Genomic DNA, 27144 nt, shown 5'->3' on the forward strand with positions numbered 1-27144 from the left:
TCTATATGTATACATTTCCTCTCTTTGAGCATGGGTGTGTATGTGTGTGGGGGGGAGGCATTAAAGCCAACAATAACAACAAAGGAAAAATCAAAACCGAATCATCTGTGATAACCATATGGAAAATTCATGTTTATATTTCTGTGGAACCTTTTAATACATGCCGACTATTGACCCATCCTTTCAAATAGTTTGTAGTGGAATCTTCTGAGCACCCACCTCCATTTCTCCCAAACTACTTCTAGAAGCATTGTGCTGCTTCTCATACAATAGGCTCCTCTATTCAGATCTTCAAAAAGCCAGATTCTCCTGTTACCTTATGTTAGTAGTTAAAATGAGATCATGGAAAGAAGAGTTCAAACTATAGCTAAATGAAACAGCCAAAGGAAAATACAGCTAACTGATGACATATACATGTTTATGTGTGTGAAATTAGATCTGGTGAGATCATTCTGAGTAATGGTTGGCCTTATAGTAATTTAGTCTCATTAATCATATTTCCAAAGGTCCACTAGAAGATCTGTAGTCACAGATGGACCCTAAGTTTGGCACTAAAAGTAAATTTGTGCATTTCCTGATCAGTGTCCAAAATCTAAATCCCAGAACTTACATATTATTTCATTTAGTTAATGCAATAAAAGTGCCTATATTTCTTTTCCGACAGAATTTATTGGAATCCCCCCCAGAAGTGACCAAAGGGACCCTTCTGATAAGCCAAGAAGGAGATGCTGTCATTTGGAATGTCATTCTTGCTTTGACCTACAAAGCCACACTCACTGAGTATCTGTATTTTTCAGTGACACTTGATACCCTTTATTCTTCTTCATCCCCACACCTGTTAATGCATTTAATCTTTTGTGTTTGCTCAGTACTATTTAGAAACTTAACATATTAAACACAGCTCTTGTGCTGTACATGGAGCTATGGTCTATTTCACATTGTAAGCTCTTGGGTTTCGGGGTCTGCATCCATCTTTCATTTCTCACTTAATGTCAGCTAGGTACCAGGCATCATTTTAGGGTACAAGGATGATTAAGACACAACCCCTGCCTTCAGTGAGTGCACAAACTAGTGGAAGGAAGGAAGTATATAAACCAAAGTCCCATGAAGTTTTACATATAGGTGGCCCCACTAGATGGGTGGACAGGATAAGCTAGGCCAAGGAGCATGCTTAATTAATTAATATACTTTGGCAATTGAGGTGCTATGTCATATAATCCAAGTTTCCAGTTGTGGATACTCACTCAAAGGCTATGTAGGTTACAAGAGTAACTGACAAAAAAATTGATGAAAGCCCACAACCAATATAGGTGATAAATGTCAGGGCCATTAACTGAGCCGGTGGCAAGGGTGTTCGAGACAAGTCCTGGAAAATAAAACATTGCTTTCAAGACCAAATATTTTAAAATAAATAACAGAGTCATAATTTACATTTATTGGGTATTCAGGTACCCGTCCATATTTCGTTCAACAAACCTACAAGATAGGCGCAATTATTATCATCGTGTAAAGATAATAAAACTGAGGCCCAGAGAGGTTAAGTAATTAAGTAATAGTTCGTTAAGGTTAAGTAATAGTTCGTTAAGGTTAAGTAATTAAGTAATAGTTTGTTCAACAAACCTACAAGATAGGCGCAATTATTATCATTGTGTAAAGATAATAAAACTGAGGCCCAGAGAGGTTAAGTAATTTGCCCAGGGTCACACAGCTACAAAGTAGAGGAGCCAGGATCCAAATTCAGGTCTGGTTGACTCCAACGCCCATGTACTTGATCACTGCATTATGGTGCACCAGAAAAGCACCAGGTTAGAAGCCAAAAGACATGAACTTGGCTTCTGGCTCTTATATTTCTTAGTTCTATGACTGTAGACAATTACCTAACAAGTGAGTCTTAATTCTGACTTCATTAATATGAAAATAACAACTCCCTATTCTACCTATCTTGCCGGATTGTTGGGAAGATTAAATAAAATAATTTATGTGAAATGTTTTATAAAATTTTAAAGTGCATTACAAACTATTTTTATTACCCATTTTAATCTGAATTCCCTAGTCCTCTTATAGCTATCTTAAAAAGAAAAACTTAAATGTAAAAATAGAATGCGAAAAAATACTTCTATGTTCAAGTATTTTCCTTCAAGTACATTTGCTTATTAGAAGAGTCATTTCATTGGCCTATAACTTTGCCACAATATCATGAAACCTGCTGACCTATCAAAGTTATCCATCAGATTAGACATCATGGTATGATGCCCAGCTAACCCTCAGACCCAAATCTAAGGCCAGGTAGAGTAGGGATATTACCAGTAGGACGCCGAAGCTTGTAAGGTGGCTGCAGGTACAGGTGGTTTCATTTAGCCTCCTGTCTTTGACAGAGCAGCCATCAGATGACCAGCCTCCTCTGCCACCTGTTGGCATTAGAAAGAGCGTCTGCCCCATCAGCAAAGCCACTGCCCCAGTCACTGCTCCTCCCTCCTTGCTCCCCTCCCCTTCCCACTCAAGACTGAAAAAGTTATGTCTGGAACCTACCGTTTCTGCCCAAGTCCCAAAATACACATCTCACTGTTAAGTCATCCTGTAACAGAAAGATAAACTACAAATAATTAATTTACAGAACTGAAAAAACTGGAAAGCGATTAGAAAAAAAAACGATATTTTAAAATTTCAGAATCTCATTCCTGATTTTAGGAGAGTTCTTATTTTACACTGGTCTCTAGAAGCAAGTGAGTCTCATACAGGTCAGCACTTAAACTCAGCAATCGTGCATAGGAATCACCTTGAGGCCTTGCTAAAAGGCACATTCTGATTCAGTGGGGCTGGGGTGGGGCCTGAGAGTCTGCATTGCTAGCAAGTTCCCAGGTGATGTGATGCTGCAGGTTTGCAAACCACACTTTGAGCAGCGAGGTCACAGATGATGCTCAGTGTGAACTGAACTAAGATGCGTTCTCTTTGGAGGTGAGAATCAGACCTGTAGCCGCAGATATAAAGCACTGAAAACTGGCAGTAAGAGCTTGCTTTTTACACTGCTCCTTCTTGGAAATTAGGAAGGCAGTTATCAGGCATGCTAAAACCCAGCGGAGTGACTATGTGATTCCAGTCTTACACACTGCCCTAACTGGGTCTAAGGTTCTGCTGAATTTACTTTTTTCAGGCAAAGTCTTACAGGCATGGTTTGCATGAGGTGTTTCTGGTCAATGAACAGACCAGACAGGCCCCTCCCACCTGGCTCCGGTGGATGTGCTTTAATGTAACCGTCACGTTTCTTGTCAAATTCTTGACTGTCAGGTTCGCCACGCTCGAGGAAATGACATAGCTGATCAGAGAGAGGTTCTCCAAGGCAGGGTCCTAGCACACCAAAGAATCAACAAGATGGCAAGGGAAAATGAAATGTTATCAGAGAATTTTAGAGCTAGAAGGGACCCTATGGACTATTTAGCCCACATTGTTTATTTTACTACCTAGGTCAGGAATTCAGGGGCAGGGAGTAAAGTGACTTTCCCAAGGACCATGAGAAGCAGAGCTTATTCCACTATAAGTGCTCTAAATGCTGAGTTAAATTTCACAGATTGACACAACGAGACCCTCATGAATCTTAAAGGGAACATAACATTAAGCCATTTAAGCCATTTAAGCTGTGTGTTCCTGAGCAAGTTACTTAACCTCTCTGTGCCTCCATAGCCTCATCTGTAAAACTGGGATAATAATTCAATAGTTCCTCCCTCATGATGTTGTTGAGAGGATTAGAGTTAACATTTCTAAGTGCTTATGATACTGCACGGCAGTTGATAAATGCTATGTGAGTGTCAGTTATTGTTATTTATCCTCAGCAGCATCATTAGGTCCTGTTTAAAATAAACTACAGCTTTTCAGCAATTCATGTGACTTATAGCAGGCTTAAGAATATGTGAGGATTAAAAGAAATAAAACTCCCTTAGTCCCCCTCAAAACCTAAACCAAAAGCAATTAGAAGCAACTTTACCTGAAACAGGGCAGGTGTTTCAAAAAAGTTGAACTGCACCCTGGAAGCCAGCTCCACATCATTAGCTGGTAAATTACTCATCAGCGATGAAGGCAGAGTAATAATACCAATACTATTCCCAGGAGCCTGAGTTTCCAGAGAAACCTGAAAATCAAGTAAAAGATCATAAAGATGTCTGGGGCTAGTATAATCAAGAGATGGAAAACACAACACCTAATTAAAATGGAGGATCCTGTAAGGGCATTTATTTGTGGTGTCTCTATTGGTTCTTCTTGTTTCTCTGATTGCTATGAAATTAGAGGATGTGTAATAGGGAGATGAGGCCTCAGAGCAGGAAAGGAAACATTTTAAGGATAAAGGATATACAGAAACAATCAGAAAGTGCAGGATACTATATGTCAATTATATCTCAATAAAGCTAGGGTGGGAGGGGAGAAAGTTCAGGATAACTGCAGAGCCCAAGGAGACCACAGCAGCAGACACACCAACTTGGTGACCTGTTAGGGCAAAGTCATCATAGAACCACATGCAGCATCTAAACTTTTAAAGGGAAGACTATACAAATTAAGTTTAAAGGTGAGACTTGGTTTTACTTGCATGTTTCCAGTCCCCAATCCCTCTAATAGAAAACACTAGAAGCAGAATTGATATACAGCACCACTATTCACACCAGTGTAGTCGTAACACTTGTTAAAATATTGAAATGGGGACTTCCCTGGTGGCATAGTGGTTAAGAATCCGCCTGCCAATGCAGGGGACATGGGTTTGAGCCCTGGTCCGGGAAGATTCCACATGTGATGGAGCAACTAAGCCCATGCACCACAACTACTGAAACCACGTGCCACAACTACTGAAGCCCGTGCTCCGCCACAAAAGAAGCCACTACAATGAGAAGCCCGCGCGACACAACGAAGAGCAGCCCCCACTTGCCGCAACTAGAGAAAGCCAGCGTGCAATGAAGACCCAATGCAGCCAAAAATAAATAAATAAACTTATATATTAAAAAAAATACTGAAATGGGTCGAAAAGTAGCTGGCACCAAACGTAAAATAGCTAGTGGGGAAGCAGCCGCATAGCACAGGGAGATCAGCTCGGTGCTTTGTGACCACCTAGAGGGGTGGGATAGGGAGGGTGGGAGGGAGACGCAAGAGGGAGGGGATATGGGGATATATGTATACATACAGCTGATTCACTTTGTTATACAGCAGAAACTAACACACCACTGTAAAGCAATTATACTCCAATAAAGATGTTAAAAGAAAAAAAAAAACAAAAAGCAAAGTAGCCGGTGTCAGGTCTCTCCCAACTGACTAGAACCCGCTGGACACCTCCCCGACTTGACTGCCCCCCCCCAAACTTCCACAAGCCAGCTGCTAAAGGGTTAACACTGGGCACACTGAGATCCTGCTCCAGCCAAGACCAATGTCCTTTTTTTTGATTCTGTGGCGCCCCATTGTTCTAGATGTTAAATATTTTGAATATCACCCCTGAGTATAGCAGTAATTGCCTCAATCATGAAGTACACAAGGACTTATAATCATATACAAAAAAAGGTCTTTTCCACAATAAATTAGGATGTACCTGAAGATTTGCAGGGTCTTGGGCAGCAAAAGTAGTTGTGTCAAAATTACTGGCATTCACTCTGATCACAGCCAGAGCCAAAGAAGGGGAGGTCAGACTTATGGTCTTGGTTGAAAAATTCAGCTGTAAGCCAATGTCATCCACTACTTTTAGCAATCTGTAAAGAGAAGTAGCTGTTCAAATTCAGCACTCCCACTTTGTTTTCCCCAGTCTAAGCAGAATATAGAGTAGAAACTTAACAAGTCATCATGAACCTCGTACGTGGGAGAAAAATACTTGGCTTTAATTAATCATATAGAAGCATCATTATCATTAGAGGGTCCCCTCTCATGACCACACCAGTTTGCTAAGTCATACCTTTGGGCCAAAGGGGCCAGCAAAGTGGGCGGGGAATGAAGGAGTTTGCTGACTTGGTTTATCATTTGTCCTGCGAGGTTAGGCTCCAAGCTGCCTAAGGAAAGAAACTTCTCCATCCGGGACACTTGGTTCTCAAGCTCAGAAACACTGATGCTGCTGGTGTGAACAATTTCTATAACAGAGAGCCAAATCACTTTCTGAACACATAATGGAAAAACCACTAATGAAGAAACACACATAGACTCTGTGACCTAGCAAACCCACTCCTAGGTATTTGCCCCAAGGAGGTGAAAACCTGTCTTAAGAAGACATGTTCATAAATGTTGATAGTAGCCTCTTTCATAATAGTCCCAAACTAGAAACAACCCAAATGTCCATCCACACAGTGGAATATTACTCAGTAATAAAAAGGAATGAACTGCCAATAAATGCAACATGGACAGGTCTCCAACAGTCCAATGTATTACGTTACATGAAAGAAGCCAGACTCAAAAGGCTACATACTGTGTGATTCTCTTCATATGACATTCCAGAAAAACTGAAAGCATAGGGAAACAAAACATATCAGTGGTGCCCAGAGGCTTGGGGTAGTGGGTAGGAGTTGACTACAAAGGGACACGAGGGAACTTTGGGGATAGTGGAAACGTTATATCATCATGATGGTGGTTACGTGACTGTGGGCATTTATCCAACCTCGTAGAACTATAAAAATTTCATTCATCTATAGAACTGGATGAATTTTACTGCAGGTAAATTATACTTCAAGAAAGTTAACTAAAAAAAATGTAAAAGCACGTTAGTGTATTTAGTGTATATCTGTATAAGCATAAATATACATGTATTTAATTTATAGCATGAATACAGAACTCTATGTGGGTAACTAAAAGCTCTTTTTGTGGAAAGGAGAATATTATGAAATCAACAGCTGGACTACCAGCTGTAAGCCTGATTTTTAGTAGTGTTTTTAATTGGGATACAATGATATAAACCTGTCTAACAACAAAGAAGTCTCTCTTTTAATTTTATTGAAGTACAGTTGATTTACAATGTTGTGTTAATTTCTGCTGTACAGTAAAGGGACTCACTTATACATATATATATTCTTTTTCATATTCTTTTCCATTATGGTTTATCACAGGATATTGAATATAGCTCCTTGTACTATATACAGTACAACGTTGTTTATCCATTCTATATATACTAGTTTGCATCTGCTAATCCCAAACTCCCAATCCTTCCCTCCCCTACCCCTCTCCCCCTTGGCAACCACAAGTCTGTTCTCTATGTCTTGTGAGTCTGTTTCTGTTTTGTAGATAAGTTCATTTGTGTCATATTTTAGATTCCACATATAAATGGTATCATATGGCATTTGTCTTTCTCTTTCTGACTTACTTCGCTTAGTAAGATAATCTCTAGGTCCATCCACGTTGCTGCAAATGGCATTACTTCATTCTTTATTTTTTTTAATTTTTATTTATTTTTTGGCTGCGTTGGGTCTTTGTTGCTGTGTGCGGGCTTTCTCTAGTTGCGGTGTGTGGGCTCAGTAGTTGTGGCACGCGGGCCCTAGAGTGCGTGGGCTTCAGTAGTTGCGGCATGTGGGCTCTAGGGCACACGGGCTTCAGTAGTTGTGGCACACAGGCTCAGTAGTTGTGGCTCGCGGGCTCTAGAGCGCAGGCTCAGTAGTTGTGCACGGGCTTAGTTGCTTGGTGGCATGTAGGATCTTCCCAGTCCAGGGATTGAACCTGTGTCCCCTGCATTGGCAGGAGGATTCTTAACCACTGCACCACCATGGAAGTCCTATTTCATTCTTTTTAATAGCTGAGTAATATTTCATTGTATATATATGTATAAAACACATATATATATAAACATATCTTCTTTATCCATTCATCTGTCGATGGACATTTAGGTTGTTAACATGTCTTGGCTATTGTAAATAGTGCTATGAACACAGGGGGTGCATGTATCTTTTCAAATTTTAGTTTTGTCTTTGTATATGCCCAGGAGTGGGATTGCTGGATCATATGGCAACTCTATTTTTAGTTTTCTGAGGAACCTCCATACTGTTCTCCATAGTGGCTGCACCAATTACATCCCCACCAACAGTGTAGGAGGGTTCCCTTTTCTCCACGCCCTCTCCAGCATTTATTATTTGTAGACTTTTTAATGATGGCCATTCTGACCGGTGTGAGGTGATACCTCACTACAGTTTTGATTTGCATTTCCCTAATAATTAGCAATGATGAGCATCTTTTCATGTGCCTATTGGCCACCTGTATGTCTTCTAACAAAGAAGTCTCTTAATTTCACCACCTAACATCCTATTTGTTATTTTGCATATTCCCTTCTAATCTTTATCCACCTGTTATAACTTACTAACTTACAAACATGGTGTGCAAACTATTTACTGTCATGTTATTTTCACTTCACTCAAGACTTGAAAAATGCCCCAAGTTTCTATCTAGCTGTTCTTATGCACAGCTGCGTAATAGACATTTTGTTGAGGTGGCATATCATATTTCATCATTCCTCTCTTGTGGGATTCAAAAACATCTCCAGTCATTTGGCTCCAAATCTCCTGGGGATGCTTGCCCAGGGCAGAGGAGGCAGGACCACAACTCAAGCTCCAATCTCATGTCGCCAAGAGGTGGGAGGTCGCCTCCCACCCTCCAAATTCTAGAGGAATGCCTGCTTCTTACTCACTGGCTTGAAACTCCAGAGAGTATCCAGAATTCTCTCTGCTTCTTTCCCTCTTCCCTTTATCTTTTTACCCCTAAGCCTACTTTGTGTCCGGGGAGCCCTGTGCAGTTTCCATGGCATTGTCATGTCCGCCATGGTTCCAAACCTATGAGGTTAGTGAGATTATTTCCATCTTGAGGTAGAGCAGGCTAAGTTAGGGGGAGCAAAATGGCTTATTCTGGATCCCACCGCCTGTGAGGGCCTGGGCAGACCCACCCCTAGGTCTTCTGAATTCTCTTCTCCTCCACACGGCTACTTTGGCTCAGCCCCAGCTCTGGCACTCTGTGACTGACTGGTTTTCAGGAACATCAATGTTTTCTTTTGTCTTCTGTCTAAATGGAGTTACTGTGTTTAATAGTTCAAAAATCTTTCCCTTCAGAATGTTGAAAACAGTGACCCAACAACCTTTTGTAGGAGAAAGAAACCTGTAAAATAACTCATCTTGACAAAATGAGATCGGTGTTTGCCTCAGAGCTATTTCTCTTGGCCAAACAATCAAACTCAGCCATATCTATGTTCTAAGGATGCCCAAAAGAAAGCTCTCAAAATCAAGTAGGCATCATAAAAGCAAAGGCTTAACGTGGTTTCATTACAGGTATTTTGATTTGGCAGGCTGGCAGCTGGGTTTCACATGACCAGGATGACAACAAACGTGGGAGCAGCGTTGCTCCCCATATTTACCTGTCTTGTCAGGAGGTGTGCTGGTCGTGTTGACATTCACAGGGGCAGACGTGGTGGGAGAGGGAGGTAAGGATTTCACAGGTGGCAGGGTGTGGGAAAGATCAGTGGGAGGCACAGGGGAAGAGATAGTTCCAGACTGGGGGAGCATAGCAATGGCAGGGCTAGAAGCAATGGGAGCTGAAGGCTGGGGAGAAGAAAGGGGAATCACCCCTGTTGGAGAGTGAGAGCTGTGGATTACAGGTGGATGAGCTAGAGGCTCAGCAAAAGAGAAGGCACTGGAGGTCTGGGACACAATGGTGGCCTGAGGAGCAAGTGGGATGGAATTGCTGGAAGAAGAAAATGGTGGACCGTGTGGATGACTAGCAAGACACACAACGGGATCCTGCAGGTCACTAAAGGAAAGAATCAGAGAGATGCACATGAGACACGAATGAGCTACAGAGGCTAATCTCTTCTTCTGGCAACCATGTGACACCACCACGGTGACATGGCTCCACCAGGGACCTGCCACTGCACATCTTCTGTGTACCTGCTACTGGCCTCCTGCCCCTGCCTACTGCCAACACCTTCTCCCTGGGAGGGGAATGAGCCAGGAGGGATGCTCTTTCATGAATTCCCAGTTCTGCTTCACTTGTTCACTGCTGCTCCCTGACTCTATCAGTCAGTTGAGGAGATCTTGTAACATTTCCAGGTGCTTCTTGCGGAGGGGAGCTATTAAATGCCCTGTGACCCAACTGGTAGTTTCCATATACTAGGAATCTGTCTTTTTTGGTGTTTTTTTGATTTTACAAAATTTACTCTCAAAAAAAATGGAATCACATGCCCAAACTGTTCCCAACATACTTAAAATTTTTCTAAAAACTGAATCAAATGCCAAAATACCATTTTCCTTTAATATTCAAATCCACACTGACAAAACTGGCTCATCATTTTTGGAACAACTGATTTGACTTAGAAGCTAAAGCACACCCATTTCAAAACTATGTCTGTCCATAACAGATTCACTAACTCGTGTCAACTCAGTATTAACAATGGCTTCAAAGTGGTATGGCGTAAACTGAAAAGCAGTTCTAAATTTACCAGTAACAACAAAATGTTCTTCAAATTTTTCTTACAGTTTTTGCAACCAAAGTACATAATTCTGTCAATTACAATTACAATCTTCTGCATATTGATTGATAGAAGAAAAAATATGTAGAAATCACTATTATTAATTTGTAGAATGGAATTTTTCATTCCAGCAAATTCTTGTACTGGTCTTGGTGGGTCACAAATAAGCCTTTCCTTTCCAAGAAACTTCAAATTTAGGTCGTTCACGTGCACACTGGTGATACTGGCTAGGAAAGGTAAATCACACTGCCATTTTTGTTCTTCAACGTATTGAATTTTGTTTCAAGAAAATCTTGAATTGGAGTTAACAATGCATAAATTTTTGTGAAACTGATGAGCATAGGAATCTGTCTGAATCAATTTTATACTGCTATAGCCTGCCATGGTCCTAACTAGCACATAGTATGTGAACAAGAAATGCTTGCTGAATGAAAAAATGGATCAAGCTGGGGCCAAAAGGGTGGTCCCCAGCTTGTACATCAGCTACACCCTCAATGTTACTGTAGCCCAGTGGTTCTCAACCTTGGCTGTGCCTGAGAATTACGTAGAGGACTTTTTAAAAAAACAGAGAGATTTCTGTGGCCTCTCCTAAGTATCTGATTCAGTTGGTCCTGGAGTGGGGGTGAGGTTCCCAGGCCCATGTATTTTCATGACATGGAAGACTGAGAAGAACTCATCTACCATCTGGCACAAAATCCACCAGTCTTCAGCGGAAGAGGCAACAAATTATCACCCAGGGAAGACTCTGATGGATCCAGTTTTAGATGGTAACTTAGAACACCAGTGAGAATGTATTCTTGGAGCTTCTCTTGGGTTAGAGGAGGGAGGAATATCAGGTTGAGAGACCTAAGGAAAGTCATACCCATAAAAAGAAATGCTGGCTCAACCCAGTCTGGGCCAGGCACCCAGCTGGAAGCCTCTCCCCACGGCCTGATGTTCGGGAAGCAGTATGGACAAAGGGGTGCCAGACAGAAAGATGATGAGTCGCGAAGCCTTGGCTGGGGCTCCAGCTCTCACTACTCCTCTGGGCAATCCACCCAACTTCTCTGAGCCTCCATTCCCTAAATTGTATAATGCGGCCACCCATCTGGCCAAGCTGTGGCAAAGGTGCTTTGAGAAGTGTAAATTAAATTTCCTTCATATTATCTGGGGGCTGCAGCAGCTGGACCCTTTAGCATGGGGCTCCCATTCGCTGGGCTCAACCATGAAGAGGTTGCCCTGTATCGCTCTCATCACTTCTGCTAATCAGAGCCCTTAACCCACCGGGTGAGGTACGTGGTGAGCATCAGAGCAGTGGCGGGCAACACCACCTATACGTTAGAAACCTTGGAGCACTTCAGCACCAGTGCTGGGGCTCCCAACCCAAACCAAATGAGCAAGAATCTCTGGGGTGGGTGCAGGCATCCATATTCATTTTAATGTGCTTCTTTGCTGAGGCATAGCCTAATACAGTAAACTGTACTAATCTTACATTTAGAGCTTGAAGAATTATAAAAATTGTAATTGTAATATGTATACACCTCTATCATCACCACCCAGATCAAAATATAGAGTATTTCCAGCACCCCAGAAGGCCACCTTGACACATCAGTTTTAAAAGAGCCCCATGTGTTTCTAATGTACAGCCAATCTTAAGAACCAATGCACTGGAAAGACACTGGGCCATCATCTAATTCTAGCCTAATTTTTAAAAAATCCAGAAACCTAGGCTGCACCCCAGACCAATGACATCCCTAGCTCTGCGGGTGGGAGGCAGGCATCAGCGCATGTATGTATGTATGTATGTATGCATGTATGTACATGCTGTGCCGTGTGGCTTGTGGGATCTTAGTTCCCTGACCAGGGATTGAACCCGGGCCCCAGCAATGAAAGTGCCAAGTCCTAACTCGGGCCCCAGCAATGAAAGGGCCATCATCTAATTCTAGCCTAATTTTAAAAAAATCCAGAAACCTAGGCTGCACCCCAGACCAATGATATCCCTAGCTCTGAGGGTAGGAGGCAGGCATCAGCGCATGTATGTATGTACGCATGCATGTATATGCTGTGTCGCACAGCTTGTGGGATCTTAGTTCCCTGACCAGGGATTGAACCTGGGCCCCAGCAATCAAAGTGCCAAGTCCTAACCACTGGGCCGCCAGGGAATTCCCAGCATTGGTGTTTTTAAAACTCCCCAGATGATTCCAACATACAGCCAGGGTTGAGAACCACTGTTCTACAGTCTAGAACCCCACTACTCAAAGTGGGGTCCATGAACCAGCTTCACCTGGTTCCCCCAATGTTAATATCTAACATTTGGAGTTTAACCCAAATAGCTACCAAAATTTAGCATATGACAAAGGTGGCATCTCAGATAACTGAGGAAAAGGTGGACTTTTTAATAAATGGTGCTGGGACCACTAGATAGACATTGGAAGAAGATTAAATTAGACCCATACCTCCCACTACACAAGAATAAATTCCAAGTGGATCTAATGTAAAAACAAACAAACAAAAAAAGAAACCATACAAGTACTATAAAAACACAAGGGTAAATTCCTCTATAGCCAGGCGTAGGGGAAGGCTTTCTAATAATGCCTCCAAATCCACAAGCAATAACATAAAAGATTGGTAAATTTAACTACATAAAAAAATTTTTTTAATTTGCACGACAAAAACATCATAAACAAAGTCAAAAGATAACTGACAAATTGGAGAGAAAATATTTGCAACATATACCACAGACAAAGGGCTAATATCCACCATATAGAAATATATAAATTACTCTTAAAAACTGATTAAATATCTAGTGGGAAAAAGATATGAACACACAATTCACAAAAATACAAAAAATGGCCCCACGTATATGAAAAGAAAATGTTCAAGCCGTTTTAATAAGAGAAGTACAAATAACACTAAGACACCATTCCTCATCTACCACACTGGAAAAATTTTTCAATATGAGGACACATTCAGTTGGTGAGGCTGTGGGAAGTCAGAATAGTGTCAATGCTCCCCAGGTGATTCTAATGTGCAACCAAGATTGCAAGCCATTGGTTTAAAGTGAAGTAAACTTCATACAAAAGAAAACTGTGCTTTTTCCCTAAAATTGAAAGCCCTTCTTCACCGTCAAAATTTCAAATTCCTTAGCCAGCATGGCGATTAAGTATTATTATTATTAGGAAAAGGGTCAGCATATTTGCTACATACCACTGCAGTTTTTCTAACTCTTCCGGGGAGGAAGGGCAGGGGATCCTGACAGAGCAGCAGCACTGTTCTGCAGGAAACAAAAAGAAAAGAAAGAAGAAAATGGTCAAGAATAAAGCAAGGTAGAGGCTCAGCTCCGTCAAGTACAACAGTTCTTACACTGATGGGATTTTGAAGAGCATTAGTCTAAAACAGGTGATAAAATAAATTGGATTCCATTATATTGACAATTATATATAAATAGTAGGTGCTCAAAAATATTTACTGAGTGAATAATTTGGGGTTATATGCACACAGTATCAATAGCTGTTCAGCAATTCCTAAGAGAAATTCAGGAGTAAATATATCCCAGCAGCAATTGATCGAGCACTCCAAATAGAATTCTCCCTCTCAGTAGGGTTTGTTTTATCATGATTTCCAATACAGCATACTGAAACTTTACTGAGAAAGCAGGAAAAATCACCTTTTAGAGCTCCTTAAAAACTGCCCAAGGACAAGAGTCAAAACAGAAAGCTGTAACATATGTAAATTTATTCACTGTATTTTCAATTTTGAAAAGAACACATCAAAGTCATGTGAAAATGAACACAGCAATAAAGATAGAGACAACTTACCCATCGGTCGAATCTTTACTGTTTGCAAAGCAACCATCACAGCACATATGTTCACTGTCTTATGCAGTTTTATTGTGAATGTACAATTTAATGTGCTATAAAGAGAAATATATATAACCAGAGTGTTACTAAACTGGAAACCTACCTACATATTTGTAATTGCTTTTTCAAGCTTAGAGTGAGGAAAGGGGGCACTGACACTGTTAACTTGCAATGTCACCCCAATAAGCTTGTAAACACCCACCTATCATGGGCTGAACTTTACCCCAAAGGCTTTCTAGGATGAAGAATTTATAGAGGTTTACATTCACAGGGACTGCAAACCAGAGACCCTCTGACCACACACAGCTGCTGAGTCGTTTTGCCTGCCCGCATCATGAACATACAGGGGTGAAACCTGGTGGCAAAGACAAGCATCCTGACATCTAGAGTCTTACCACCCACCCACACCGCCTGGTGTCTGGAGGCATTTGTGTTTCCATCATGAGAGCCCTTTCACATACCAGCCTAGATGAATAGCAAGGTCTCTTAAATCCAAAATCTTTCTGGCAGTTCAATTCAGGTCATCAGATAACCAGGAATTTAAGACATTCTGTTTCTTTTTTACTTTTGTCTTGGTTTAGGTCAACAAAATATTAATGTTGCAAATAATGAAAAGTGAAAAAACAAAATACATATAGTGAATAGGAATCTGATCTACAATTTCACGGAGGACTTGCCTTTATTTGTACCAATGAACCGTCTGATAAGTAGAAACTGTTATTTTATAGGACTTTTACTCTCACAGAATGCTCAAGATTCAGGTAGTGAGATTATCGACCTAAAAGCCATTGGCTTATGCAGCCAGGACAGCCAATGGACATAATTTCAAATGATAATCTGTGTAACCTCAAATAGCTGTCAGGCAATCTCTGATTCATCCTTGCACACACTTTTCTTTTTTTTAAATAAATTTCTTTCTTTCTTTCTTTCTTTCTTTATTTTTGGCTGCGCTGGGTCTTCGTTGCTGCACGCGGGCTCTCTCTAGCTGCAGAGAGCAGGGGCTACTCTTTGTTGCGGTGCACAGGGTTCTCACTGTGATGGCTTCTCTTTTTGCAGAGCATGGGCTCTAGGCGTGTGGGTTTCAATAGTTGTGGCTCACAGGCTCCAGAGCACAGGCTCAGTAGTTGTGGCTCACGGGCTCTAGAGTGCAGGCTCAGTAGTTGTGGCACACGGGCTTAGCTGCTCCGCGGCATGTGGGATCTTCCCAGACCAGGGCTCGAACCCGTGTCCCCTGCAATGGCAGGTGGATCCTTAACCACTGCGCCACCAGGGAAGTCCTGACCCTTGCACACACTTTTTATTTTCTTCTTTTCTCTTTCTTTCCTATTTTTTCCTTCCCCCTCTCTCCTTTTCTCTCCTAGCTCCATATTATGTTCCTTCTCTGTGTGGCCTTCACCCTGACTAGACCCCTGGGAGCCATTTGTTGGTCCTACTGGTGGCCTGTGGGGCTAAGGGAACTGATGACCGTTAGCTTCATAGAACCAGAGGCAAATGGCCCAACACCACCCACCCCTCTGTGCTTCATAAAGAAATGAGAATATGGGCTTCCCTGGTGGTGCAGTGGTTGAGAGTCCGCCTGCCGATGCAGGGGACATGGGTTCGTGCCCCGGTCCGGGAGGATCCCACATGCCGCGGAGCGGCTGGGCCCGTGAGCCATGGCCGCTGAGCCTGCGCGTCCGGAGCCTGTGCTCCGCAACGGGAGAGGCCACAGCAGTGAGAGGTCCGCATACCGCAAAAAAAAAAAAAATTAAAAAAAAAGAAGAAATGAGAATATGGATATGACAGTGATATGTGTTTGGAAGAATAAAAAATTATATATCCAAAATGTCACTAATGTGTATTTATTTTAGAGGAATGCTTTTGAATTTGCACCCTAAAGACTCCTTGTACTTTATTTCTCATGAGTAGAGAAATAAGGTTATTTACATAAAAGTATTAAAAATGACTGACCTTTGGGCCTCTGCTGTAGCACACACTATAAAATAAGTCTGAAACAAAAGAAAAAAAATACATGTTAGTTTGACAGTTGAAAATGTCAGGCAAGATGACCAAGGACTAATCACAGCATCACAGAATCTTAAAACCACAAGAACCCCTAGGAATCATCCAATTCACATTCCTACCAGATTAATGACATATGATCAAAGCTATTCAGGCCATACAGGCTCTACTTGGATACCTCTAGTGTCAGGAAACTCTTTACCACACAAGGGAGCTCATTCTCCTGGAGCCCTGGTTTTAAGAAACTTGGTTTTACTTACAGGAAAATCTACCCCCTTGTAATGTCCATCCATTGAGCCTAGTTCTGATTTTTGGAGTAATGGAACTAGCCCATTCATTCTTATACATGACAGATTTGGGGTAATTTGAATACATATCTCCTCAGGAATAAAGAACCCCATGCTCTCCCCCAAATAATAACAATAATTATAAACAAATACAGGATGTACTATGATTACCTCACTTAAAGTTTGCAGGGTTTTGTTGAGTTCTGATCGCCTGTTAATAAAATGAGAAATTGATATGAAGGAGATCATTGGTGATGTTAAGTTCAAAACAAGTTAGATTTTTAGCAATTAAATTAAGCATATGGTATTTATTGCTTGCAGTGTTCACTCTGAAGAAATACTGGGTATAACAAGAGATTCCTATGTGGGAAAAATTAATTATTCATATGACAAGGGAAACTAACCAGACAGAAGCTGTATCGGTTCTAGCCAACAGCAAGATATAAATTATGGTTGAACAATCTTATTTCATTAGGCTACTGCAACCCCCAGGCAGCTGCTTCTGGCAAAGGGCCAGAGGAAGAGCTGGCCGGAGGCACAATTTCTGAGAGGGGCCAGCCACTCACCCCGGGGGCCCTCTGTCTCTGATTTCCTACTCATTCTCTCTCCAACTGACCCCACCTGCCCTCTAGCACTCCGCAGCCCTGCCTTCCCTTCCTCACAACTCCTCTTTAGGAATTTCCCTCATTCCTCTCCTCCAATCCCACTCCAACAGTTTTATTTCTTCAATGTGGCAGAGCTTCCCATGAACTTAGGATGAAAGAAATCTAGTTAAAGAACTCACGTTAAGGCAGCGATTCTCAACTGGGTTGACTCTGCCCCCCCGCCAAGGGACATCTGGCAATATCTGGAGACATGTTTGATTGTCACAATTGGGGGCAGGGTGCTCCCTGCATCTAGTGGGTAGAGGCCAGGGATCCGTTACACATCCTACAATGCTCAGCACAGCCCCACATAACAAAGAATGATCAGGCCCCAAATGTCAACAGTGCTGAGGCTGAGAAATCCTGCTCTAAGGACTGGGCAATAGTTCTTGGCTCCAGGGAAGGTCTGGAGAGAAGAGAAGTATCGCGGCAACAGTAGTCAGCTAGCTTTTCAAGCTGGCAGGAGCTGCTCCTGCAGAACTGGGCTCAGAGGCCACCTTCTTTCTGGGGTTTCCCTGGCCACTCCAGTCATGTCCAACTACTCTGCCTACTCTATATTCACACACTCAGAACATCCTTTGGTAGCCTGTACGTGTCACCTTCATTGCAGGGATTATACTGTATTGTTATCATTTGTTTGCTTCCTGCTTCTTTCCCATCAGACTCTAGATTCCTGCTTCTCAAAATTGGCCTCGTGCTGGAACCACCTAGGGAGTTTTCAAAAATACCAATGCCTGCAACTCAGGCCCCAAATACCGATTTAATTGTTATGGAGTGTGCCTGGATAGCAGGCGTTTTAAAAGCTCCCCAGGTGATTTTAATATACAGTCAAGGTTGAGAACCACTGCTCTAGACCCAGTTTTCCATCTCAGAGAGTTGGATTTATCCCCATTTGTATCCCCAATGCCTAGCACATAGTAGGTGTTCAACAAATGCTTGGTGGCTTTAAATGAACTCATCTATATTTCAAGTCTAGCAATTAAAATGAATTACTTACAAGTATGCTAGGTTGTGTTCTATTTACGAACTTGTGAGTTTAAAAACACGTTTCCTATCACGTGTTTTGTTTTTATTGATACCTTGGAAAAGTTTTTCTCTTCAGTGTCATCACAGATACTCCTCAGAGCTTCTGGATTTGGTTCAAAAGTTTATGAAAATCTCTTTTGAAAGATAATAGCAAGGTTGAGAGTGGATGAATTTCACCTCTGATGCTGCTTCCCTGCATGAGGGCGAAGACATGAAGTTTCCCCTTGCAGTGACAGTCAAGGTGAGACTGTCTGCTGGCCGACATTTTGACCTATTGTCTAACTAGGGGCATTTATTTGTAATGCATTTCTTACTGTCTGTGCTTACCCTTGTAAACTGAGGTCTACTTAACAAAGACCTCTCTCTGACTTTTGAATGACCGATGCCTCATGAAAGCGTGAGTAAATGGTATACATGGAGTCCTACCTTGAACTCTTATTTCAACCTGGCTGGCTACCAAATCATATTAAAACCCAAATACCGGGCTTCCCTGGTGGCGCAGTGGTTGAGAGTCCGCCTGCCGATGCAGGGGACACGGGTTCGTGCCCCGGTCTGGGAAGATCCCACATGCCGCGGAGCGGCTGGGCCCGTGAGCCATGGCCGCTGAGCCTGTGCTCCGGAGCCTGTGCTCCGCAAGGGGAGAGGCCACAACAGTGAGAGGCCCGCCTACCGCAAAAAAAAAAAAAAAAAAAAAAAAAAAAAAAAAACCCAAATACCATTTCAAATGGAGCTCTTGAAACCGTGGGTAATTATTAGTCAAATCCATTTCGCCTATAACCTGCCTTCACGAATCAAAGTCCTTTTAAGACCTGCATGTCCTCCAAGCAGCATGTAGCCTAAACAATAAGATGTTTTCCCGAGTTGTTTTCCAGGAACTTGGAGTCAGCTGTGTCTAGTTCTAGCTGAACTGGTTAAGACGGGAGAGGACCCCTGACCCTCCAACTGGGCATGCGCGAGTGTCCGATGTCCTTGGCGTCAGAGGGCTGAAAACTCTACCCTCAGATGGTGCTAAGCGCCTCCATTTTTGAACATGAAGAGGTCTGTAGCTTAGTAACACCTGCACAGAACAAAGATTACCCACCTTTTTCCAATCACCTTTCCCCATGCTCCCCACGCTCCCCAGCCTCAGACTGCCCTGCCACTTTATTCTTTACCTCATAAATACCCCAAGTCCCTGGCCTTTGGGGAGGCAGATCTGAGACTTGTTCTCCTCATGTGGCTGCCTTGGGAATAAACCCTTCTCTGTGCTGCAAACCTTGGCTTCTCAGTGTTTTGGCTTGCTGTGCATTGGGCAAAACGAATCTGGTTTGGTGACACTCTTACATAATTCGATAGCATCAAAGAGAACAGCCTCACAGGGATATTAGTTGAAGACAGGTGACTATGGTTAGTTTGCAAAGGTCTCAAGAACCAATTCTTTATGACCTCTGGGGTCTCTCTCTTTCCTATTCTCAGTTTCCAAAAGTACAGATAGTGCAACAAGTATCTTTCCATAGTTGATGTCTTAAGTTTTAAATCAAACAGCAGATTGATTACTCACTTCAATTCCCTTAGAGACAGGATTCCAGTTGAGGTGCCATTAGCCATAACTTGATTCTGCTAGAAGCACAAAATCATTAAGAATACAACAAATATTGTTTTGTTTTATAACACTTTCTAACAAGAAGTTGTTCTTCAGTTTTGTTGGGCGCCCAAAGAACTACACCCCAAAGACTGTGATTCTTAACTGCATGGAATATTGTCTAGCAAATGATCAAATATACATTGGCTGAGTCAGTTTTTGTTTTTATGTTTTCTTTAAAAAAATATTCTGAATCAGCAAGTCTGATGTGCTAATTTCTATCTTTTGTTGTTCCAAGGGCTCCCCCAAAAGAACACTATTAAATTTCTCTATGTGAACGTAAAAAGGGACACTTGGTAGCAACCATCACTGCATTTCTAGCACCTAGCTCATTGCCTGGCACACAGTAGGTACTCAGGAAATATTTACTGAATTAACAAACCATATTTAGCTGGGATCTTCTGAACCAATCTAGGTTATGGGAAGGCTGATACTACTGTGCCTGAATCCCCCATGGGGTGAACAGGATCAGACTGAGAAGATAATTTTTAGGTTCAATATATTACATTTCTTACTGCTAGGAGTTTCTAATGTAATTTTAAATTTTGACTGGCAATAGAACTGTATCATATAAATACTCTATTCAGCATCAAACCTAGTGAAAACTAAAATATAATTTTTAACAAAATACCATGATTATCATGAAGTCAAGCCCTCTCAACAAAGCTAATGTTTCAACAACACGTACTTTATTTAAATTTGGTGATAAAAGTAAATATGCTAAATATCAGAAATAATTTGAACCTTAAATCTTTAAATACATGAAAATTCACTTTTTAAATTGCAATTAAAAAATCTTTAAAACCTACCTGGGTAACATTGCTTTCTTCATCATATTGAAACGTGATCTCACCTCTAAAAAAGGCTAAAAATAAATTTTCAAAAAGAAATTTGAAACTTGCATCCTTAAAGTTTGAGGATTAATACAATACAGAAAAATATTATCAGATTACTTTATAAACAATTTCATCAAATTCTTTGTTATTCACATTTACTTTCTTTTTATCAGAAAGTTACTCAACGATTATCAATCAGTATAATTTTCAGAAAATATCAACTATACATTTTATGTGGGAATGCAGAAAAACACAAAACTTGTCCCCTTGTCAAGAAATTTTATCCCTATCTATGTGCTTCACATCAGGACTTTGTTTCCCTTAACGATGTTAACTGGGGAACTGTGGCTCTAACACTGCAAATCTTTTTAAGCTGTTATAGTTGCAGTTATGGGAGACATAGGAGGGAGGGAAAAAGGATTTCTCAGCAGTTACACAGCCTTATGAAAGTCTATTTATTCCTTGCCATTTTGGGTTTTTCTTTTTCGTTTTAAAATACAGCTACCAGATGAAAATCTAAAATAAAATAAAATACAGCTACCAAATGCACTATCTTTCCTAGGAGCAAAGTTGAGATTTTGCTTTGAAACCTGAACAGAATGCAGAGCAAATCCTTTCTTCAGCTGAACAACTCATTGTGGCTTTCGCCCCAGAAATGCCAGAAAACCCTGTTCTGAAAATGCTTGCCTTGGGAAACACTGAACTCAATTTCAGTCAATGCCATTTCCTGCAGGGTATACTCGGAAGGGCTTTGGCCCTATCTGGAGACAAATAAAACAGAGACTTCTTAACAGAAGTACACTGTGTGCACTTCATAATCTACAGAGACAAAAAACTGGCCTCCTGATCAGAAGGGCAAGGATATCATATAAACCAGAGCAGGGTGCAGCCAACTTTTTTGGTAAGAGATCAGAAAGTAAATATTTGAGGTTTTGTGGGCTATATGTTCTCTGTCGAAACTACTCAACTTTGTGGTCGTAGCGTAAGAGCAGCCATAGACAGTCTATAAATGAATGGTATGGCTGTGTTCCCATAAAACTTTATTTACGAAAACATGTGGCAGGCTATTATTTGGACTATGCGCAGTAGTTTGCCAACTCCTGAGCTAGAGGGTGGAAGGCCACACCGTCTCACCTTTTATTGCACTATAAAGTACAACTGATTCTCACAGCCAAGGACCCAGTGGTCCACTTCCCCTTAAAATGGCTGACAACGCCACTAGGCCAGTGATTAACATGATTTATCTATTCCAGCAACCTTTCTACTGACAACCTCAAACTCTGCATATTGATACTGAAATTTCAATTAATGCACTACATAATTATTAAAAGTAAAGATAATTGATGGGGCTTCCCTGGTGGCGCAGTGGTTAAGAATCCACCTGCCGATGCAGGGGACACGGGTTCGAGCCCTGGTCTGGGAAGATCCCACATGCCATGGAGCAACTAAGCCTGTGCACCACAACTACTGAGCCTGTGCTCTAGAGCCCACGAGCCACAGCTACTGAGCCTGTGTGCCACAACTACTGAGCCCACGTGCCTAGAGCCCGTGCTCCTCAACAAGAGAAGCCACCGCAATGAGAAGCCCAACACCGCAACGAAGACTAGTCCCCGCTCGCCGCAACTAGAGAAAGCCCGCGCACAGCAACGAAGAATCAACGCAGCCAAAAGTAAATTTAAAAAAAAGATAATTGATACATGCATAGAATTACTTGTACATTTTTGCAAAACTCTTAGCTTTTAAAAACTTATTTAGTGCCTGTGTGTGTGTGCTGACACCCACAATTTTTCTCCCTCACCTCTCCATTCTCCAAGTTTATCCCTCAGCCTTATTCAGCACATGCTGAGTTTCAAGAATGTGCTGAGCGCACAGGGGTAGCAGAGCAACCAGGAAGCCACCACCTTCTGACCCTCAGCCTAACTCTACCTGGTGAGCTCTCAGTTTTTTCACCAGCCTCCATTTCCCTTAATGAATCCAGATTGGAATCTGCAAGAAGTGAAGGTTTCTAGTTTCTGGCAGGATATCGTGGAATTTCTGGTGACAAATCAGTAGGTCCCCTGAAGAGGCTGTTTTCACCAAACACTAAAACAAATGGTCAATTCAGTAGCTTAACTGGGGAAAACATTACTCTAACCAGCTTCCTGGCATCTGTTATTCAAGATGACCAGTTTTTTTTTTTTACTTAATGTTCAATTTTCAATTATCAAACATCATGTAGACATAACACTAAGCTAGACATTAGTCACCAGTCCAAAACATAGATGAAGCATGAAGATAACGAAATTATGGAGAATTCAGTAAAGAGAAGGGTAAGAGAGGAGGGATAAGAGAAGGAGGAGAGAAGAGAGTTCCACAATATATGAAAGTGAAATGTATCCAACAAGTTTCTTCTCCCTTTAATCAAAGCCAGCTAACACTTTCCTGCTATATTCGACCTGGAGCATACTATCAGCAGAAAGCTCATGTAAGTAAACCTCACATTCACATAAATAGAAAGTGTTTGCGGAACATTCTTTCAATGGAAGTTTTCTTGTTTTCTAAACTATCCAACCTTAACTTACTTCACTTGAAATTGTTTCCTATGTTTTTCAAACAAATTATTAAACTGTTAAAAGGAACAGAATAAAAGGAAAACATTCCTATAATGATTGGCTTTTTTGTATCACTGCAGCTACACTAAGACTTTAATATTATAAAATACTTTGTTACCTTCCTCTTCTTTCTTCCCATGGTCCAGTTCTGACCTGCCATACCATGTTTCTCTGTTTTTCACATCTCTTTCATTGGTTTTAATAGGAAGGGAGCCCAGAGAGCCAAACCAACGTCAGAAAACTGGTTGTTTCATTCCTTCTGGCCCATGGCAGAAGGGAAAATATTCCCCTTTCAAAAATAGCATGCTCTCAAGCGACTGCCATCTTAATTTTTAAAAATAGTGGACAGTCTAGTTAGAGATGGCAAAATACACTATGGGCACTACTGCAATTAGCGTCCAATTAAACTCGGTGTAGGTAAGATTTTCAACATTCTAGTAGAGTGGTTTGTTTTATTTTTAGCAAAAGACAACATCCTGTTTCTAAGTTATAATACTTAAGGTCCTATGGAAAACCTTGAGGATTTTATATACAAGAACTGGCTTTCAATAATTAAGTTCATTATTATGTTCATAAATCAACTCTAAGGGCATTAGCTATGGATTTAAAGCTATGGTGAAAAATATTTGGTGCAGAGCTTCATGTTCTCATATTAAGGAAGTTAACCCATTATCTCACTTACAGCCTGATCTAAAATTTGCTTTTGTGTTCATTCGAGACTCTTAGTAGCCAGGTGTGATGAAAGGAGATAAATCAGAGGGGCACACATCACATACTCAACGGCAGGAAAACAAACCATTTCTCTGTGGAGCTAATTTATCTGGTAATGTGTAGTGTACACAAGAACTGACCTGAGTCATTGCAAATAGATGACAAATTGCAGATATTTCTCTGGGATTTGACACCTGCAAAGAAAACAAAACACAGCGGGTTAAGCATGTAAACAATTGCACTTACACACTACATTAAGAGAATTCACAAATTCAAGCATTAAGCGGGTACCAAAAATATTATATGTTGGATATAATTGGCTGGATGAATTCCACAAAGACTAAAGGAATGAGAATTTTCATTTCTTAGTAGTTCAGTTATGGAACTGGACTCTACCATTCTTTAGTATGTCAGTGTCTGATCCCCTACCCCCTAAAATTTCTTTGTCCCATTCCCAATTAATCCCTCTTCTGTCCAATATAAAAGGAACAGCATGAATACAATCGAGTATAGAGACTTTAAATGAAATAGCCCTTCCTTACTCATAGGTCCTCCTTCCTTTCCTAGGCAGGGGAGTCCATGAACACTCTAATGATGGTCTTAGCTCCTTATGCAAATGTATGTATGAAATACCATCGATGTCATGATGTCATTTCACATGGGCAAAAACTACAAAATTCAAAAAATGTTTGCTGAGCACCTACCTTATTCTATAGGCTTTGGGAGGTTCCAGATACAGATCCTGCCCTCAACAAGCTTACAATCTAGTGAGTGATACTGGCCAGTAGATAAAAAGTTATAGTGAGGGCAAAATGGAGTGATGGCCAGTACAACAGATGACGTAGGCATACAAAGGTGGCAGAGACAAATGGGAGGTGAAATAAGCCATGTTAGAAAAAATACTTCATACATATTAACCTGAGAAATACCTTCTCCTTTGGTGAAAGGAGAGGTACATCTCTTCTTTGATTTGATTTACTCTGCTGAGAATCTTCCCTTCATTAATTTCATCCTTTTGGCAAAGTATAAGAAATCTATAATAAATGTGAGGGGCAAATGCTGATAATGTACTAGCAGACTGCCAAGGGGGGAAGGTTGTCATATTAAGAAATATTTTGATGTCCCTGTTAGGTCTGGTTTGGTCAGAATTAAGGTATGCAATGCCTGATTGCTATTTTATTTCTATAGTACTTTATGAGTGCTTAATTCTTCCCTAAGAGAACTAATTTGAACACAAACTAAAATTATAATTTGAGTTAGTGCATGCGATGTGGTTCCTGCCAGAATGATTCAGTTGACATTTGGTGTGTAGGCATCACATTTCACCTAAGAGTTTTGATTCTGTGAGCAAACTGAATTTAGGTGCCAAAAGTTACCTGACATGTAGATTTCTATATTGTTCTGCAGCAATGTTACCCACACCAAAAGAGAAAGATTTCATTTTAAATATACTTGCTTATGGATATAACTCACTGGACACATACACTATGCAAATACTATAGATTACTATGGATAGTAATGCTTTAATGTTCTTGGTCAAACATTGGTCTATTGCTTACTAAGCTTTTCATTCTATCATCTCCATCTCTCATCTTTCTCAAAATTTTAGTAGCACCTTTGTTTCCAGTGATGCATGTCTTTTGTTACTCATTCATACTGAGAATTTTCTTTCCTATTGCTAGGGCTGTTATCCATAATTTCCTCCAAGTACATGGCCACAGGTCAGCCTTTAAATCATGAGCGAGAAAACTCTGGCTGTAATGGGCCAACCCTATTGTAAATATTTTAGGTTTTGCGTGTCATATAGTCTCTGTTGCAGCTACTCTACTATTCCTTGAGGCGGGAAAGTAGCCATAGACAATGTGTAAACAAATGGGCATGGCAGTGTTCCAATAAAACTTTATTTACAAGAACAAGTGGTGGGCCACATTTGGCCCACAGGCCATAGTTTGCCAACCCCTGCTTTAAATCAACTGGAAGCCTTTGTTAAGCGAATCATGTATCCTTAATCTTATAATAGGCACTTAATAGTACATCCCTTATTTGATTTAAAAAGAGTTTGAGGTTCACTCCTCTAAGAATCTTTCCTTCATAAATTGCATCTCACTGATAATCACTAGCACCAGCCCTTCTATCTCTCAAGATTCTTAACCATGTCAGAAACACCTGTGAAATCACTGCCTTTATCTGCACACATGTTCATGCTGGTTATCTGTTTGCCTTGTCTCTCCTCATAGACTAGAAGATTCTAGAGGGTGGGCATTGTGTCTGATCATTATTATATAATCCCAAACACTTAGTACAATTTAAGGTACCCAGTGCATAAACATCTACTCATGAAGAACAGATTTCATTTTTAAAAGACAGGAAAAAAGAGAAAGAAAACATAAACACCAGCCATTTGTTTAATTTTACTTTAGTTATAAAAAAAGAAAGTCTTGATATTGATGATAAGTCATACCTGATGCATTGAAGGTTTTTACTATAGTGATTTTAGTTTTTTCTGCAAAGAAGCAATTTAAATATTAGAGCAGAATTGTTATTTTTTAAAAACAATTTGCCATGAGTATCATTTTAGTGAACTGCTAAGAAAATCATACTGTTGACACATTTAAGACACTATTGGTCATCTCAGCAGCAGAATGAATGAGAATTACATACTCAGATCATATAGCATTGGCAGAGGGATTCCTATGTTTACCCAGTTAGATCACTCCTGTTACTCACCCCACTGCCTGCATAATTCTACTGCAGTTTCCATGCGCTGCTGCTAGACAAATTAATGTGAACTTACACTTCAGATATGCAGAATTAAGTCACTATCAGGACCTTCAGGTGATAGGTTGTAAGGAGCAGGTGATTCAGAATAAAAATGAACAGAAACAGTAAACACAGGATCTACTATCAAAATATTGCTACTCTACCCGAATATCAACAGTGTCCTGCTACCTTCTTTAGGAGTTAATAATAATAATATAATACTATTGATAGATAAAATTATTCTCAGAGAGGTTGAGACTATCCAACTACAGTCATCCAACAAGCTCACAGCAGAACCAGGACAGACTTGTTCCAAGTCAATGACTCACAGGCAAATATTAACACACTCTGAAGAAACAAACCTTAGAAATATCTTCCCGA

At 40.9% G+C, this 27144-nt stretch overlaps 1 protein-coding gene across 8 annotated transcripts in view; it reads right to left on the reverse strand.

Annotated features, from left to right (window-relative positions):
- ADGRG2 (adhesion G protein-coupled receptor G2) overlaps nt 1-27144 on the reverse strand; it is a gene marked incomplete at its 5' end in the record, with an annotated part of 69359 nt that overhangs the window by 12928 nt on the left and 29287 nt on the right. For 6 of the 8 annotated variants that reach the window (XM_079727052.1, XM_079727050.1, XM_079727048.1 and 3 more), the window contains 16 exons: nt 1245-1366; nt 2305-2408; nt 2530-2575; nt 3223-3345; nt 3980-4123; nt 5561-5717; nt 5918-6089; nt 9338-9729; nt 13634-13700; nt 14245-14339; nt 16237-16274; nt 16746-16785; nt 19785-19840; nt 20675-20730; nt 24144-24197; nt 26465-26506. In XM_079727052.1, the coding sequence (XP_079583178.1) occupies nt 1245-1366; nt 2305-2408; nt 2530-2575; nt 3223-3345; nt 3980-4123; nt 5561-5717; nt 5918-6089; nt 9338-9729; nt 13634-13700; nt 14245-14339; nt 16237-16274; nt 16746-16785; nt 19785-19840; nt 20675-20730; nt 24144-24197; nt 26465-26506 (1708 nt within the window). The remainder of the gene's footprint in view (nt 1-1244; nt 1367-2304; nt 2409-2529; nt 2576-3222; nt 3346-3979; nt 4124-5560; nt 5718-5917; nt 6090-9337; nt 9730-13633; nt 13701-14244; nt 14340-16236; nt 16275-16745; nt 16786-19784; nt 19841-20674; nt 20731-24143; nt 24198-26464; nt 26507-27144) is intronic. The other 2 variants (XM_079727051.1, XM_079727049.1) reach the window with 1 other exon arrangement.

Source organism: Hyperoodon ampullatus (genome assembly GCF_949752795.1).
Source record: "Hyperoodon ampullatus genome assembly, chromosome: X".
NCBI classification, from domain to species: domain Eukaryota; kingdom Metazoa; phylum Chordata; class Mammalia; order Artiodactyla; family Ziphiidae; genus Hyperoodon; species Hyperoodon ampullatus.